Here is a 17771-nt window from a genome sequence, read left to right as displayed (position 1 = left end):
ATGTTACCATGTCACATTCAGCACGTGCATTGCTTCTGCTTTGCGTATACCTCAGTGCCTTATTTTTATGCTCTGCCTTTGTACTGTGTTCCATATGACAGTTTTTGGTCGCTCCAAACTGCATTTACAAGTGGGAGTTTGAAGTCCCGCTGGCCTGCCTGACCCTGCATCAGTTCTTATTTCTTGACAACCTGTGATTCACGTTGCCATTTCCTCATAACGGGCATTGGAAACAAGAGGCCTGTCCACTGAACATAAGCCTCAGGTGTCAGGATAGAGGGTTTGGTTTGTCATGCCGAGATAATCGGCCTGGTCTGCCTGCGCGTTGTGACTGTCAGAGTTATGCCTGAGCTTAGTGTTCTTCTTTCTGGCACTCCGAGAGATTTTGCTTTGTTCTCAGGAGATTATCTATAGTCGGGGAACTTGTAAAGAGTGGGAACTGTGATACGGCGTAATTCTTTTGCTTTGATATGTTGTCATTGTTATGTTGGGTGAAAGTTTGTTTCAAACGGGGGGCACCACGCAGTGCATATTTTGTGTTTTGATTTAAACGTAATTTTGATGCGTTGTGCCCTCATGTGCAAATACTTACTTGTGATGTGCTGTATAGATGGCGGGTCAATTTTAAAACTGCGATTAGCTTTTGCCTTCAAGACCTTGTGTACCATGTTCTTCTGATGGGGGAAAAAAACATTTAGTTATGCATATCTAATAACTTAGCAGACACTGTAGTCATTTAACTCTAAGCTCTGGACTATAGCCTGACAGTGTAGGTTTGGCTGGGTCCTGTGGGACCCCGCATCTTGCTGAATATATGTGGAGCCAGAAGAAACTGGTGGCAGTCTATGTCGTTTCACAATGGATTTTTCTTCAATGCGGGCGCAAAAAGAATTCAATCCTAACTGTGCACCACACGATTATACAGTACCAACGGGCCCATATTTTACACATTGTGCAGCCTTCGAACCAAGCAAAAACCTTAAAAAGAATGTGCATGGGATAAGACGTGATCAGTTTCCTGTGACTCGCACTAAGCTGCCTGGGTTTTCCTCCTTTGCAGACCTGGAGCTGAGTGTTGGAGCGGCACTGCAGTACCAGCCCGCAGTCGACAGAACCAAGGTCGGGCAGAGACGGGAGTCCACGAGTGGCTTTCGAGGTGGTCTCGTCCAAGACGACCGGCTCACGTCTTTCGGCAGTAGCTCGGCCACAGTTGGGCCGGAGGAGCCGGAAGTTGTGACCATCAAGGAAGAGCCTGAAGACCCGGATGACTCTCAAAGCTCGGACGCTGGCTATCGCACTGAGAGCAGCAGACGGCCGTGCGCATTTGCGATGGACGAGGGACTGCAGTCGATGATGGTTGAGCAAATGGCCGAGCTGGAAGGGGGAGGGGACCAAGGGGGGACGTTTGACCGGTCCCTGTCCTTGCCTGTGGAGCCGGTCGCGTGCAGCCGCCGCTGTGGCTCCCGAGAGGCCCACAGGCAGCATGTGCAGTCGTCGCGGTACCCAGGCAGTGAGCGGCGCCTGTTCCCGTGCGACATCTGCCACCGGCCGTTTGGGCGGAACCAGAACCTGCTGCGCCACTACCGGCTCGTGCACGGTGAGACGAGGCCGTTTCAGTGCCGGCGGTGCGGCCGCTCCTTCGACGCCCAGGGCGAGCTGTATACGCACATGAAGATCGTCCACTGGCTGCGACCCTGATGAGATCGGGGGAGGGTCAGCAGTCCTCTCCTGCTCTGTTGCTGTGTTTGCTTGCATGTTTTTGAGTGCTGCTGCTGCTACTGCTTTGTGCTGGGCGGGAGTTGCATGCCAGCGCTGCCAGACAATGGGAAGGACCATCCCTGTGATGGAGAAGTCAAACCCTACCAATGTATTGAGGTCAGCGGTTCAGTTCCTGGTCGCAGCGCGGCCGTTTTTGAGTGGAAGCGATAAAGTACATGTGCGGACAATTCGGTCCCATGCCACAGATCTCCAGGTGTTAACCCTTTGACTCTCCCAGCATAAATGAAGTTTTGAATAGACATTAGGTGCTGCCTTGGCTCCTAAAATAAATCAAGTATACTTAAAATACTTGAAAAGAAAACAGCGCAGGGACGCGGACAAAAGAAAGGAAGAAGAGAGTACAAGTGCTGTACTGTCTTTTCCTTTCTTTCGTTTGTGTCCCTGTGGTAATTTTTTTTTTTTTTTTTCCTCCAAGTAATGTATAGCCAACTAGCCCAAACCCAAGCCTTAGTTAGATTTATTTAAAATACAGGGAATGTTTTGGGAATGTTGCGACTAGTTTTTCTCTTGGGCTGGTTGGTTTTAAACTTTCGCATTGTCTAGAGAGCACTGCCCAGTGGCGCTGCAAGCATGTGCCCCCATGCCGTCTGACAGTTCTTTAATAGAGCAGAGTATTGTCTGACAGCAACAGTTGTAGGCGCTTTAGCTGTGGTAAGCTGCATATGGTGGAGACGGTGACGAGACACCGGAGTATTAGGCCGCAGGTTAGTGGATACAGGTTGTTCGCAGGACTTCTTTGTAAGCATCAATCGTCTCCTTGCGACTGCAAATTCTAACTTCTAGGCCGAAAGATCTTAATGCCATCAGCAAAGAGGAGCATTTCAGAGTGTTGCATGCTCTCAGCCAAGTCATTGATAAAAATCACGAATAGCAGGGGGCCCAGGTTGCTTCCCTGAGGCACTCCAGAAGTTGACTGAAATTCACCAGAGATACAACCTGAGACTCGTATAACATTTGTACAATTAGGGAAATAACTTTCAAAAAGCATGAAGCACGTCTCGCACATTTCATGGTGATACAGTTTATGCAACAGCAAGGAGTGTGACACCGTATCGAATGCCTTTGACAAATCGAAGTAGATTAACGTGGTACAGCAGGGACCACTTTGCTAAGAAAAGCACACCAATTTGTCACAGGTGAACGATGAGGAATGAGGCCTTGCTGTTGTGTACAAAGTTTCTGGGAGAAGTAAGAGTAAAGGCGGTTGTACAGAATACCGTATTTTCCGGTCTATAAGTCGCACCTTTGTATAAGTCGCACCCCCCTCAAAATGACAGTTTTTCCAAAAAAAACGTATATAAGTCGCACCGGTGTATAAGACGCACCGGTATACATGACGCACTTGTTAATTAGGTAAACTCATAGTGAATCAGATCGTTAGAAAGTGCGGCGAAAGTACATGGTTGCTGCAGCCGCCGCCTGTGAACGCACCCCTCGGTAAGGAGGGCTAGACGTGCATATACCATCCAAAGTCTAGCCAGAACTAACTTCTCAAAAATGGTTTATTGATACACACAGATGGAGTGTACTTAGACGGTGTTTAGACAAAACCATCGAAGCCTTCTTCCGCAGACTCGCTAACAAATAATTGAGCAACTTCAAGTGGGAATTCCGCCAGCGTATCGCTATCGCCCTCCGACTCACTGATGTCTTCTTCGCCAATATCGTCACCACTCGCGGACCGGGTTACTCTGGCCTTTATCAACACGGCTACAACTGTTTTTGTAGAAATGGAGTCCCAAGAGTCGGAGACCCACTCCACTTGGCCACCTCTTCAAACGTCGCGCGGGTCTTGCGTGCTGTCGTAAATCCGCGCAATAAAGGTGTCATGGCGAACGGAAGTGACGCGAACGGAAGCAGCCCGAAATTCGAAACTTATCAGCAAGCTGTCATTTTAAAAATTAGCAGCACGTTTACCTCCTTCAGAGTAACTTTGTAATAATTTATAAGCTGCATGTTGTTTTTGCAACCCAGTTTGATGTTACTTTGAATTTATTCTAAAATGTAGTTACTGCGCATGGCAGAAAGTGACGCGCAGTTGTTGCAGGCCATTATGATTGTTTTTGACTAGAAAAGTTGCAAATTCTCTGGTTTAACGTCCTGAAGCGACATATGGGCTATGAGAAACGCCGTAGCGGTGGGCTTCGTATTCATTTAGACCATAGAGCTGTGTCTCAACGTGCGCTGGCCAGGCGTGGCCGCCGCGAACCGGATTTATTCCATACATAAGTCGCACCGGTGGATAAGACGCACCAACGAAAATGTCAGAAAAAAACCGCGACTTATACACCGGAAAATACGGTAAGCTCCAGAACTTTGGACAAAGAGCAAATCAGTGATACAGGGTGATAATTGACCACAAGAGATGGCTCGCCAGATTTAAATATGGAGGCAACAATTGAGTGTTTCCATGGGGTTGGAAAGACTCCAGATTGTATACACAGGTTGAAGATATGTCTCAGTGGGGGTGTAAGTATTGGTCCATAGCCCTTAACAACATAGCCAATGAAGCTGCGGATGCCGTCATGGCCACATGATTTTTTGGCTTTCATTTTCCTAAGGGCTTCACGGATTTTCATCTCTGTAGCTGGCGTTGCTGACAGGTCTTATAATAATAATAATAAGAATAATAATTTGTTTATAGATCCATAGTGATAATACAGTTATTGTCGGGTCAGCCCAAGCCAGAAAGGCTTGTCGGGCTGTACCCAGCAGTCAGAGGCAAAAACAGAAGGCGTATACGTCAGTGCACTGCAATCCCTGCCGGTAACTAGAAGAAGAAAATAAAATAAAATAAAACTGAACTAACACGTAGGACAGGGAGAATTTCACATTTCAAAACAGGTATCCACGGATAAATAATTTCAAAGATTGTTTTGATTGCACAGCAAATATGGCATCAGGAAGTAAATTGAAGGTGGCGGGAACATAATGTTTTCTAACGAAGCGTGCAAATCAGGTGAAGCATCTGGGTACATCGAAGCGCACGTGGTGTCATAATGGTCTTCAGGGTGTCTAGCGACCGGGAAAACCGGGAAAAGTCAGGGAATTTTGAGCCACCGGGAAAAGTCAGGAAATTGTCAGGGAATTTTTGAATCAAGTAGTACCAGTCAGGGAAAACCACTTTGGGGCCAGCCCACACAGTTTTAGAATAGGGGAAACCAGTGTTGGAGGCCCCAAGAAGTTACCGAACACAACACGTTCGCGCGCGACGAAAGCGTAAACCGCATGAAATGCTTTTTGGTTTTTCTGCAAGGGAAAACGCGGCGCGTACGCCCGAGGCGCGCTGATGCCGCCGCGCAAACCACCCGCACGGTGCGTGCCGAGCGGTAGGCGTTGGCAACATGGCGGCAGCACCGGCCGCGGAGTCGTTCGGTAGCTCCAACGGCCGCTTCTAACCGCTCTTTAAAATGCTACTCAAGGCACAAACGCACTTGCTTGTGCAGGAAAGGAGCCACCGCAGGCACGAAATCGTCGACGCGGCCGTGAAAATACCGCGCACGAATCGCGTGCAGAAACTCGCCGTGCGGTTCACGCAGCTGGCTTAGGTTGCTGGGTGCATTTGCGGCAGAGGGACGTCTAGGTGGTGCCCAAATCGCACGCAAAACAGGCTTTTTTTAGCGAATTTTAAAAGGCAGTGCTTTTTGGGAGCTAATCTTGAAAGAACTTCCTCATGACATCAGGAGCCAGAATTACATAATCAAAAAGGAACATGGTTTAGCGCGAACCCAGTGAACCGCATGGGGTGTTTTCTGCTCGCGAAAACGCGCCGCGACCGTCACAGGCGCGCTGACGCTGCCGCGGAACTAGAGTTCCTTTATATATAGCTATATATATAGCTTATATATATAGCTATATAGAGGAACTCTGCGCGGAACTGCCCGCACGCTGCGCGGGGTGCTGCCGGCGGCGGCAACATGGCGGTGGCTTCGACCGCGAAGTGGTGACGGGAGTTCGAGCGACCGCTTCTAAGCGCTCTCTATAATGCCGCACAAGGCACGCACGAAGTTGCTTGTGAGGTAAAACAGCTTATAATGTGGGAGAAAATGGTACAATAAAACATCATACTGAAAGGGCCCATGCAGTACCTGCCGGCGTGGTAAGCCTTAACATCTCTGGCGGAGCCAGCCGGCTGCCTCGAGAGCTTCGAAACTGCCGCCATGAGGCGCGCGGCTCCCCATTGGCGCAAGTCGTCAGGCTCCTCCCACTGCCGCGCGCGACGCGCGTCATTTTCTGAGCGAGGCAGAAGCTGCCGCGCGCGCGAATCGTCGACGCGGGCGTCAAAAAATCGCACGCACAACGCACCATGCTGTTCACGTCGCATGTCAAGCCAGGACAATCAAGAAAGAAAGCAAAAGGTGCTTGCTGAAGCGCAACTTGAAGCTTCTATCCCACAAGATGAAATAAACTATCTAAAGCCGTAACTGAAGGCAAGCAAACCTCAAACAACAAACTGCAATTAATCAAAGTGGATTTTGAGAATTAGGGCACTTGCAACAAATGTGTTTTTCCGTATGATAGAATGTGTTTTCTCTACGCTTTTTATATGCTTCACGGACCGTAAAATGGCGCGTGTTGTATTGGTCAGGGAATTTCAACTAAAATGGTCATGGAAAACCTGGAAAAGTCGGGGAAATTGAATTGGGCAATTTGCTAGACACCCTGGTCTTGCATATGCATGATTAACAAGGAAATCACTGTTCCAGAAATGAGCACAAATCACTGTTTGTAAAAATAAGTTGTCAAAGGAAGGCAAGTGTAACGCTGAAAAGGGATTGCTGTCATTTGGAAGATTGATATTATAGGCTACACTACGAAGTATATTTTTAAAAATGGAGTTGACCTTTAAACGCCACGTAGTTGAACAGTGATGGTAAACAGTAATGGCATATCATAAAGAACTGTAAACAAGTGCATGAAGAATGATTTTGCCAGTCTGGAATGTCATAAGATGTCGGCAGTTATAAAAAATGCACGGCAATCCCCTGAGCTTACTACAGATATTAGTCAAATGCGTATTCCATGTCATATCGTAGTCAAAAGAGATCCCTGAATATTTTACACTGTCAGAATACAAGATTGGGGCACAAGTGCAGGAAACACAAGAAAAAGTGTGTAGAAAAAGGGGTAGGTTGAGTGAAATTTGCTTGTGCGGATTTCGAAAACATGCGAGCTTGGTTTTTTGTGGGTTTACCGTGATGGAATTAACATCAAACCAGTTCATGACAGAATGCCCATCTTCTTGAAGTACATTAAATGATTCACAGTAAGCGGGGTGTGTCGACATAAGGACAGTATCATCAGCATATTGGAAAATACGGCAATATGTCACCACCAAAGGCAGCTCATTTGTGTAAAGATTAAACGAAAGGGGCGATAAAATTGAATCTTGAGGCAAGCCAGATTTTAACAATAATTCAGAGCTAGAGTAATCCCCCACACAAACAATCTGCGTTCTGTTGTCCAAGTAGTCCCTTAAAGGCCAACTGCACTCAAATTTCACCCTGGCTAAATGCCTTCGAAATGTGTAGTAGGTACCATGAGAACTACTGCGACGCAACCTGTAGCTCTGTGCAATGCGTGGTTATTCAGTTTCAGGCACTCAAAATAACGCCCTTGCAGACGACAAAGCACCTGCCGGCGTGTCGCGCAAACAGCCATTTAGCGGAAGTGACATGCCAGCCGTCCAGGCCGATCGGCCTGCCTCGCAGCGGGAGAATCAGGGAAACTCGTATTTCGCGCCGGTACGCCTGGCTTTCAGGGCTCCGAAGCGGCTTCGTTAACCGTACGCTTCGCTCCTTTTCGAGTGTCGTCGCGACATCGTGCCTACGCGGTGTGCTGCTGTCGGAGCGCACGAATAGTGTCGTGCTTGCGGGACAAGCGCTCTCTTTTCCGCCCGCCTCCCACACCCCCCGCACGCGCACGTTCAGACTCCTCCTGACTGGCCAAGCCGGCCGCGTCGGCTGGTCCGCACAGCTCGCGCCGTCAGGCCAGGCCATCTGGCCGCTCGCGCCGACGACTGATACGTCACTTCCGCCTGCCCGTAATGACCGCGTTTTGCCCAGTTTCGTTTTCAAAATCGTCGATTTTTGCTGGTTGCTTGCGGCGTAATTACGCACATTTTAGGCGTCGTACTTCGTACATCGCGGTCTTTTTAGTCATACCAGAGTCCCTCAATGCTTTACTGGTCACGAAACTGCTCCGTAACTCAATGGGAGAGCTTCATATGCTGCGTTTGGCCGCCGCGCGGTGGCGCCACCCTCTCACTGAGGTCACTCCGCGGGCGGCGTTGCGCTGGCTCTAACGGCGGAGCCGCGACGAGTTGTGTTTGTTTTGTGCGGGAAAAAAATGTAACGTGCATATCGCGGTCTTGTGATGCGACTTAAGTAGTGCAACGACGATGTCGAACATCAGTTGCGTCCCGGGATGTTGTTCCTTGTACAACAATACAACAGAAAATGTTTGCTTGTTCTTTTGACCGAGCGACGGGCAGCTGTGTGGCAAATGGAAGGGCGCCATTCCAAGGCAAGCAACGGGAGATTTCAGCTTCGATTATAAGTGTGCGACAGTGTGTGGAAATGCACTGTGTGTGAGAATGGAAAAAGCAATGTACCCTTTTGAGAGCATCGTGGAACTAGAATTGTACAAGGCTAACTTAAAGCCGGATTTGTGTCATATCAGTCAGGTTGTAGCGGTGCTTCACTGCCTGTTTGCGAACTTGTATTACCTTGCGCTCAAGCTCGCGTGTAAAAAAGCTTTGGGACGTCCTTGTGGTTTTACTTTTCATATTTCCGCGAATTATCCCTTAGGGTTCGTTTTGTTTGTTTTGTAACCGCGCGTGGCCGATTCCGGTTTCTTATCTGCCGTTTCAACCAGAGCGCCCGTTTGCTCTTTTTGTCGTACGTCCCGTCGGGCAATATTGTTTGATACCTTGTCGCTAAATTGATTTATATTGTTTGATACCTTGTCGCTAAATTGATTTTTTGTTTCTCCGACAATGTACTCGATCCCATTTCCATGGATCTGAAATTAATAACGTTCCAAGAGTAATGCATGCATAGCAAACTCCGCACAACTCACTTTATCGACGTTCATCTGTTCACGTCACACTGCGGACTGCTTCTTTGACGTTTGTGTTTCATTCTAGTCTCTTGTAGTGCAGGAGATCGCTAGTTCGCTGCGTTCAGAAAAGCTTTGCGTCGTTCTTGGCTACGTGGCAATATTCTGTTTCCTCCGTGTGCTGCACATCGCAGCGCGAAAAAAATAAATTTTTGTACGCTGGACCACGCTGTTTTGTTTCCCTTCGTAACATTGAAATTTTTTGTTGCGTGTGACAAAATCATTTTCATTGTTCTTTTTTCGCTTTCTGTTTTTGCAAGGATTGCAAAGCGTGGAAGCGGAAGGACACACGGTTCAACATATACAGGGTGTTTCAGTGAACACTTTCGAAAATTCCTGAAGGTAGGCTTTTCAAGAAACATAGGAATTCTCTTAACAAGCTATCAGGTTCGGCGGACGTCAGAAGTTATGAGAAACATGCGAATTACATAGTTAATTAGCTAAAACTCTGTAATGAACTTTTTAATTAGCGAAGTTTGGTGGTTATTGCCAATGGCGAGTTTGTAGCCACGGAGACGACGATAACGGACCAGTTTTTAAAGCAAAGAAAAATGCACTCTGTAGAGCCCTGCAGCCCGCAAAAGTCAAGTTTTTTTTCCCCATGAAACCGAAACGCAGCGCACATGGTGCGCCAGAAGTGTAGTGCAAACGCAACATCCGCTGATGACGTGTTGCAGTGACTGTGTCGCCCAATTGAAAAAGGCTCTGGTGATTCCCCACGCTAGGGAATCAGCTGATATCAACTCCATCGCCTCCTCTATTTTTTCAATGATCAACGCTCACCTTATACTACGGCTAGCGTTATCTTTTGTTTCGTTGGTAGGCGCAAGAAAGAGGCTAGCCATTGCCCACAACACGGTCGCCCGTTTCGACAGCCCTAGTGGGCGTTGGTGACAGTTTTGCTTTTCTTTTTTTATTATTGTCTCGACCACATCTGACGTGGCTACCAGACGTGCAAGATGTGAAACGTCACCATCCGTTCCTTTTTTTTTTTCGTTAGGTTTATTTGCTGTTCGTTTATAATCGCTGTGTGTTAGAAAGCGCATCAGACAAAGGAAAGGTTTGTTTGCTGGGCGAGGAGGGCTTTCGCGGCTGTGGCTGCTTGCTGAGGCTTCCTAGCTAGGGAAAATTGCACTTACATTTCGAATTGGCCGCCACATTCATTGAAACACGTCACCAGCCGACATTGCGTTCGCTCAAGACTTTTAGCGCTCCTTCAGCGCCGAGTTTCGTTTTTGAGCGGAAAACAACGGCAGGTTTCCTCACGCTACAGGGCTTTAAACACCAACTTTTTCGTTGTTTTAAAAACTGATATGAAATCGCCTTCTCTGGGGCCACAAAATCACCATTGACAACAACCACCAAACTCCGCTAATTAAGAAGTTCATTAGTAGAGTTTAATTACCCACCTAACTAATGTGCACACCCTTGATACTATCTGGCGTCCGTCGCAGCTAGCAATCTCCTTCTGAAGAGGGTTTCTTTTTTTCTCGAAGAGCCTATTTTTAAAAATTTTTGAAAGTGTTCGCTGAAACACCCTGTATCTCTTCGTGTTTTGATCCTTCGCGTTTCTGCAGCGTTTTTAGATGTTTTCAAGTATGTACACACTCATCGAAACGACAATACTATTGGGCTATCTCTTTTAGCGTTCTGTGCATTCCAGAGCAATAAACGGATTCATTAAGCGTAGTCTGAACGACGCGTACTTGGTTTCTTTCAGTTTTTTTATTGTATTATCGATAGGCCCGCAGCGGTCCGTGACTAGACAGCTACCGTATGTGTGGTATTTACAACTTTGCTGTAAGAAAAGAAGCAATATAGATTTAAAATCCGTAAACACGACGGCGCAGCGCTTGTGCCAGAGCACACAGAAGCCGTTGCCGTTCGCGGCCGAAGTTTACGGTAACTTATTTCGAAAAATAAAACCCCATTGAAGGCAGGTGATTAATACAATAACCGGACTATTCATCGCTAACTACGAAAAAAAACGCAGTTAATCAGCGCGCAGACACCAAAAGCAGCGATCGTTTGCACGCCAAGAGCTGGCCAATACGCCGCACGCGCGGCGGCTGGATGACCTTCGTGCGGAGGTGGCGCCTGTAGCGGCGCGCGCGGTCCCTATATGAACCGAGAGCCGAAGTTTCGTGACCAGTAAAGCATTGAAGGACTCTGGTCATACTATGCAGGAACAGTGATTTCGCGCGGTCGAAATTTTGAGTGCAGTTGGCCTTTAACAGTGCATTAAAAGGACCCCGGAATTTGCATAGTCAGCGTTCCCAGTATTGACAGCTGAAAGACTGGAGCTGAAGTGGCTAGCCAACGGTGACGGCGGAATACTGTATCCAGGTGTGAAAAATTGGGCATTTGCGCAGGAATCATCCAGCCACGTTTTCGTGAGGCTTATATAATGGGATAGTTGGCATTGGCTATGTTAGAGTAAAATACATTGGCCTTCGTTCGTAGGCCGCGGACATTCTGGTGTTTAAATTGAGTTAAACTTTGTGGCACCAGTAGCAAGGAACCATTCTGAACACACATTTTGGGAGAACTTTAATGAGCTATAAACCAGTTCCAATCGATGAATAAAGAAAACGCTTTCTGTAATGCAGTCACCACCAGTGTTCATAGCATTAGAAAATATGAAGATTACAGTTTTATAATAACACTTTTTGTCTATTGTTCCTTGAAAAATGTCTAATTATCATAGTTATCTTGGGCACTAATTGACTGACATTGAAAAATAATTGCATATTTGAAATCATTGGGGAAAAAGAAGCCAGACATACAAGTTTCACGGAGTTTATTTAAATTGTAAAAGAAATCATTTTAAGACCCATGACCCCCTCAATGTGAAGGCCACAGGAACTGCAAAAAACTTCGAATAACCGGACTTCCAAGTAACCCTTTGAGGTTCATTGTGGGGCCCTGCCCGAACACCCGACACGGCTGTAGCGACCGACTTGAGAGTTCAAAATTAACTTTCGTGGTCTTTCTCACGGCGATGCGTCCGCATTCTTTGTATACGTGATGTGGCATCTCCTGAGGGATGAGTAAACTTTGTTGAAGTTTCCTTCTTTTTGCACTAAGGTGCAGAACAATGTTGAGCACAGGCCTTCTGGATCCCAGAGCATTTTCACGTGCGTTCTACGGTGGTGCACTTCGCGGAAGCGATGACGACTTCAGTGAGGACGGGAATTGCACTCCTCCGTCAGTTAGTGATGACGGTGATTCGACAGAAGCGAGTGACCAAGACCCACGGCGGCGGTGGAGACAGCACCATATGGATCACTACTGTGCGAGCTATGCATTTTGTCGAAAGGCAACAAAGTGCTGGCGAAAGCTTTTTCCCTGGCATCTAGAGGTTTCTATTGTCAATAGACTTATTCAGGACCACACGCAGCTCCAGAATCGTGGCGAGAAAGAGCAGCGAAACCTGCAGTACCACTGCGGCCTCATCCGAGGAAGCGGGGCCCGTCTGCACGTATGGAGTGTGAGGAAAGGCTAGATAGGATGAGCCATTTCATCTACAAGCTTCCAGGCAAAAGAAGCAAGGACTGTGCTGCTTGTAGTGATATAAAAACAAAAGGAGGCAGCAAGTAAACTGGGTTTTTCTGCAAGACTTGCAGTAACAATCGTGGCCTGCACTCAGCAGAATGTTTCGAGCGGTTCCACACACTGCTCAAGTATTGGTAAAGGAGTTGCAAGCAGAATGCGAGAGAAGAAATAGTTATCCTGCGAGTTTGTCTTTCACAGTTTTCTATGCGGCACCAGAAATTGCCAAAACGGTTGCGAACCCGAACGACTGGACAGTGGGTAAAACGATCCGGACTGCAAGGGGTGAAACAAAAAGCACAAAAACAGAGTCTTTATTAGGCCCCAACATGTCTGCCTTCTCGACCTCATTTGGAATCTCAACTTTCACCTCCAAGTTGAATGTACGACACGGGTTCCCATGATAGTTGAGACTTATTGCTAAAATCAAAGCCTGAAGCGTCCACCTTACAAAGAGCAATTTCTTCCATTGGATTGCGTGTAAAATTGCTGGGACCAGACCAGCACGTCGCTTCCAGTCAAGCGAAAATTCTAATTAAGTGACTTTGAATTATTGAGAGTCGACTGTGCGGTGTGTAAATTTAAAATGTGTATAAAAGAAAGTCAAGTGAAGAAGCGTGGTTCAGAACCTGAGCGAGCTGTTTTCAGTAGGGAGTCGCAGAATCGTTGCTTCAGTGAATTTCATTTTCAGGTTTTCTTTAGGTGCCTGGCTGGAAAAGGATAAGGATTGAGAGCAGGCGTAAACCAGAGACCCCGTGTGCACATGGCTACATTCATTTATTCCGGCCATGCCACTTTAACATTACCAGAGAGGATGCTTGCCAAATCTCTTGCTTGCCAAGAAGCAAGCAATTGTGGTTAAATGGAAGGAATGGGCGATCACATCAGAATGAGTACACTGCAGAAATGGATGGGACGAGAAGACGAAAGACCAGACAAGCACTTCTTCTTGTTCTTACCTTGTGACTTGTCTATTGGTAATTGATTGATTGATTGTAGGGTTTAACCCGCTGACACAACGCAGGCGATGAGGTGCGCCATAGTGGAGGGCTCCGGATTAATTTTCACCACCTGGGGATCTTTAACGTGTGCCGAAATCTCGTGCACACGGGCGTTTTTGCTTTTTGCCTCCACCAGAAAAGCGGCCGCCGCGGCTGGGAATTGAACCCGCGTCCTCATGCTCAGCAGCGCAACGCCTTAGCCACTGAGCCGCTGCGGCGGGTTTGTTAATTAAGTACCATAGGTGCACGATTCTAACGCACCCCGATTGTAGTGCGCAGAAAAGATTGCTTAAAATATTAAAATAAACATTTTTTTTTTTGTATTTTTGGAGGCATTTGTGTACATTCTGCTAGTCACTTTGGAGCCGATTTTGGCTTTGAGCTGGATTGTAACGTGCACGCGAATTTGAAGGTTACTTTTAGGGCACATGAATTTGTAAAAGGGGTACCCGTTTTCCCCTCTCCTCTCCCTTTCTCAACCCAATCCAGAACTGGTGCCCACCCAGTGCCCCCGCACTGGCAGGATCCTGCTGTCCCTGCCCAAGCGCGCCTGGAAGTTCCACCACTACGACGGACCTTCCGGAAGCTCAGTCACGCAGCCACCCAGGACCCCGGAGATGCCCCACGCCCAACAGGCTGCCCCTTCGAGCGTGAAAACAGAGCTCGACGAAGTGCAGGAACCCCAGCCACCAGAGTCGCCCAGCTTCAACTGCGAGCTCTGCCCCGAGTCGTATACGAGCTGGCAAGACCTGCTGTCTCACATTGGGGAGTGCCACCCGTGATGTTGTGCCGTCCCAACGGTGGTTCGAGTCGTCTCCGCTTCTCAAAGTGGCAGGCAGATGGCACTGGGCCATTCTCTTTTGATCAGCTACTGGTTGCGAGGAGATGTTGTGCTGAGCGCATTCTATTCGGTGACCCTTGGTTTTGCCTCAGAAGTGTCTTGCATTGGCAAGTTGGCTCGAGCTCTTGAATTCTCTCATGCTGATGCACTCAGCCGTGTGCGACAAGTGCCTCCGGTGTTTCATGTGCAAGCACATCAGTATTACTGTCTGCATTGATTGTACATTTGAAGAACAGCAAGTGGTTTGGTCAGCCGGCCAGTTAAGGGTACTTACCTTAATGTTGGATCCCCATATCCCAACCAGACCTTTGAAGTCCCAGGCCCTCAAAAAGTGTTCAAATTGCTGTGTAAACGTTTAGCCGTCACTTAAGTGTAAGTCTCTGCATATCAAGGGTTTGGTTCAATTATTTTATTTTGTGCGGTACGTTTCAGTGCTTCAACTTTGGCGTGTCGCTTATTAAACGTCCTCGTTTTGGTGGGAAGAAAGCGGAAGTTCTTTACGTGTTCACTCTTTTCTACAGCCTAGCACTGCAGCACCAATTTTTTGTTTTGTTTGTGTGGCATTAATTTTCGACCCCACTAGTCCACATCACTGATGGGGAAGGCCAGTGTGTGTGTGTGTGTGTAGGTTTGATTGCTGCTGTTTCTTTGCTGATTGCAAGAGATTTGTCACGTCTTGTGTGCGCATTATGTTCTACCGTCACATGCTATCGTGCTTTCTTCTATCGTTACAAAGCACTTTAACCCGAACAATAGTACCTTGTGCCATCTACCAGTTAAGCAGTTTTCTGGACCTTGCTCACTGCTCTCTATTCTTTGTTAATTCCACACAAATTCGAATTTTCCCAAGTCCGGTAGATTTTAAATGTTCCGCTTATGTACCTACCAACACTCAGTTGTGCAGTCCTTTTACTAGTGAATTATAAAAGAATAGCAATCTCAAAGGCATTCGGAATTCGATGTGAATGTATGCTGCTGTCTCAGTATTATGGTTACAAATTGTTTTTTGGGGCCGATACAGCGAGTCATCTGCGATCAACAGGCCATCACATTTAACACCTGGTGTCGTCATTCTTATGTTGTTTCTTGCTCTTAATCGTTGAAGATCTTGATAGGTTTTTTTTTCTTTGAACTAGTCACCTAGCGTTAGTTTTTTCTCAGATCTTATTATTTCAGTATTGGCTATACGTCTTAAACGTGGATTTTGTGGTGAAATCCTCTCTTAGGTACAGTCTACCAAGTCAAGTGTATTTGAAATGTGTGAATGCTGTGCCGAAAATGTCATTTTCTGTGGTACAGTCGAGTCCACTTATAACGATACTGTTTATAACAATATATCGGATATAACGATGAGCAGCTATGGCGCCGTCAACTTTTGTATTCTTTCTATAGTAAAATAACCCGCTTATTACAATCTCCAGTGCCACGATATCGGGTATAACGATTGAATCCGGTTATATTGTGCACCAAAAGTGCAACAGTGATGACTCTAACGACACGGTTGCGCAGCCTACTCAGGTAGTGTCTTCGTAGGAGGCCCAATGCGTGACACAGTCCCTCGGGGACTTTGTTACCGCCAAGGACATTTACCTCAGCTAGGTGAAGCACCTATAGATGCTCTTGGAAAAGATTTGCACTAGCTTCACACGCGGCAAACAAAGACTGTGGCTTCTTTTCCACAAATTAGTAGTAGCACGACCTTGCTGGCATGCGAATAAAATGTTTTGAGCTCGGTTCCGTCTGTTTATTTCGAAACCCGCTTATAACAATTATCGGTTATAACGATGTGATTTCCTTGGCACTTGGGTATTGTTATAAGTGGACTAGACTGTATGCCCAAAGTGGGAATCTTGACTAGCTGTTTTTTGTGTACTTTCCATATTGGCAGGGTTACTGAATTTGTTTGTTTTCTTGTCGAGTTATGCCACGCCTTGTGTTGCAAGCAAGCACTTCTTTGAATCAAGAGAAACCGGGGGCCAATTGTGTTGTTAACGTGTCGAACGGAGTTGCAAGCATTGTGTCTTCTACATGAAGGTCTCGCAGCGTGTGCCGTATGATGAGAGATTGCTGTTAAAGAAGCATATTCACTTATTGGATCCACCCGAAGATGTCACTTGCTCACAAATTACCCTGCAGTAGAATCTCGTCAAACAGAGCCTGTTAATTATGTTTTACTTATGCATGCTAAGAGGTTCTAGGAGTATCACTTTTTTGTCCGAGTGGCAGTTCACTTGAAGTGATTTGAAGCAGAGCAGAGTGAATGGTGTTCTCCCATATTGTTGCTGTAATCATCTGCCTTTTTTTCCATCTATTCAAACCGTGCCGTTTTTACACTCCTGTCTGTCTCCTGTAAATATGCCCTGTCACTAACTGCCCCTTGTGATGGCAGAAACAACAATATTGATAAAATAAATCTGTGTGATGTATTTCTGTGCATGTGTGCATCACTAACATGCTCTCCCACTGCTTTTAACACATAAGTGCTGCTTGCTGCTTAACTCGATAAACAGTCAGCAGAATGGGGTCTCTACATGATTTGGTGAGCATTTACAAGTATGTTTGGCTTGTATAAAATAAAGGTTGAAGGAGCTTCAATTTATCTACGGCAAGAAGCCTCCATATGTTTCAAACAAATTCAATGAATGTGATGCACTGAGTGGATAAAGTGTTGGCCATCAGGTGCTTACGATTGCATATATATAGTTCTGCTCTTCTGGGCCAGTAGAAATGGCTTGCGTTTTGTGCGTTGCTCTGTCTGCACAGCCAAAAGTAAAGCCAAGTTATCTCTTATCTGGCAATGCTGTGGCCGGTCTGCTTTGTCGGGACCTGGCCTGGGCACAAGTGCTTTTAACAGGCTCTGCCTTTGCACTTGCATCAGAGGCAGCTAAACAACAACTGCAATATGCTGGCAGACTCCGTGGCTGACAGTAATGTGTTGCGCTGTCAACTAGGACATCCTGGTAATGGAGTGTTCCAGACGTGTGTCCTAAGCTGTGCAAGAATGACGAAAATTTATACGTTGCCTGCTTAGCGTGGACTTAGCAGGCCATGTAAATGACCCTGCATTGTAAACACATTATTGCCACGCCCTTCTGCTTTAAAGCCATTAAATGACCATTGCGAGCAAGCTCAGTGGCAAAAGGTCCTGGCACCTCGGTACAAGGTGGCATTGTCTTCAACTGTGCGAGTTATTTGTAACGTGGTGGTTGAGAGGGACTGTTAATAGGGACAGTTATGGATAGGAACTGCACAAAACCAGTGAAAACACTTGTCTAGTTTTATTTGCACACGTGTCTGCGAAGATAAAACTGTTTGATGCTGGAAGTGTCAATTCTGGACTGGCTGCATGTGATATTGATTGATTGAAGCTTTATTCATTTTTTGAAGAATAACATACCCAAAAACATACGCATATTAGACTTTTTAAAAATTGTAGGCCCTGTGAGGAGCGTTTAATGAACCATGGTTATTAAGGCTGT

General features: G+C 46.7%; 1 protein-coding gene across 2 annotated transcripts; it reads left to right on the top strand.

The window, feature by feature from the left end:
- On the top strand, window positions 1-14240 carry LOC144158224 (uncharacterized). 2 transcript variants are annotated; one of them, XM_077688932.1, is made up of 2 exons: window positions 1-1597; window positions 13941-14240. In XM_077688932.1, exons 1-2 carry the CDS (start codon window positions 859-861, stop codon window positions 14231-14233), a joined length of 1032 nt encoding a protein of 343 aa, XP_077545058.1. In that variant the 5' UTR covers window positions 1-858; the 3' UTR covers window positions 14234-14240. The 2 variants fall into 2 exon arrangements, with proteins under 2 accessions (XP_077545058.1, XP_077545059.1); XM_077688933.1 differs by having other exon boundaries at window positions 1-1713; window positions 13941-14073.
- Window positions 14241-17771: the final 3531 nt, after the last annotated feature.

Source organism: Haemaphysalis longicornis, unplaced genomic scaffold (assembly GCF_048455015.1).
Source record: "Haemaphysalis longicornis isolate Haplotype H1 unplaced genomic scaffold, Haemaphysalis longicornis Haplotype H1 scaffold_10, whole genome shotgun sequence".
NCBI classification, from domain to species: domain Eukaryota; kingdom Metazoa; phylum Arthropoda; class Arachnida; order Ixodida; family Ixodidae; genus Haemaphysalis; species Haemaphysalis longicornis.
Note: the sequence above shows the minus strand (reverse complement) of the source record. Positions and strands in the feature narration are given on the sequence as shown.

Coding starts and splice junctions, on each gene's coding strand:
- LOC144158224 (XM_077688932.1), top strand. CDS start 859: ATGGATTTTTCTTCAATGCGGGCGCAAAAAGAATTCAATCCTAACTGT. Junction 1,598..13,940: donor CCACTACCGGCTCGTGCACG/GTGAGACGAGGC, acceptor AACCCAATCCAG/AACTGGTGCCCACCCAGTGC.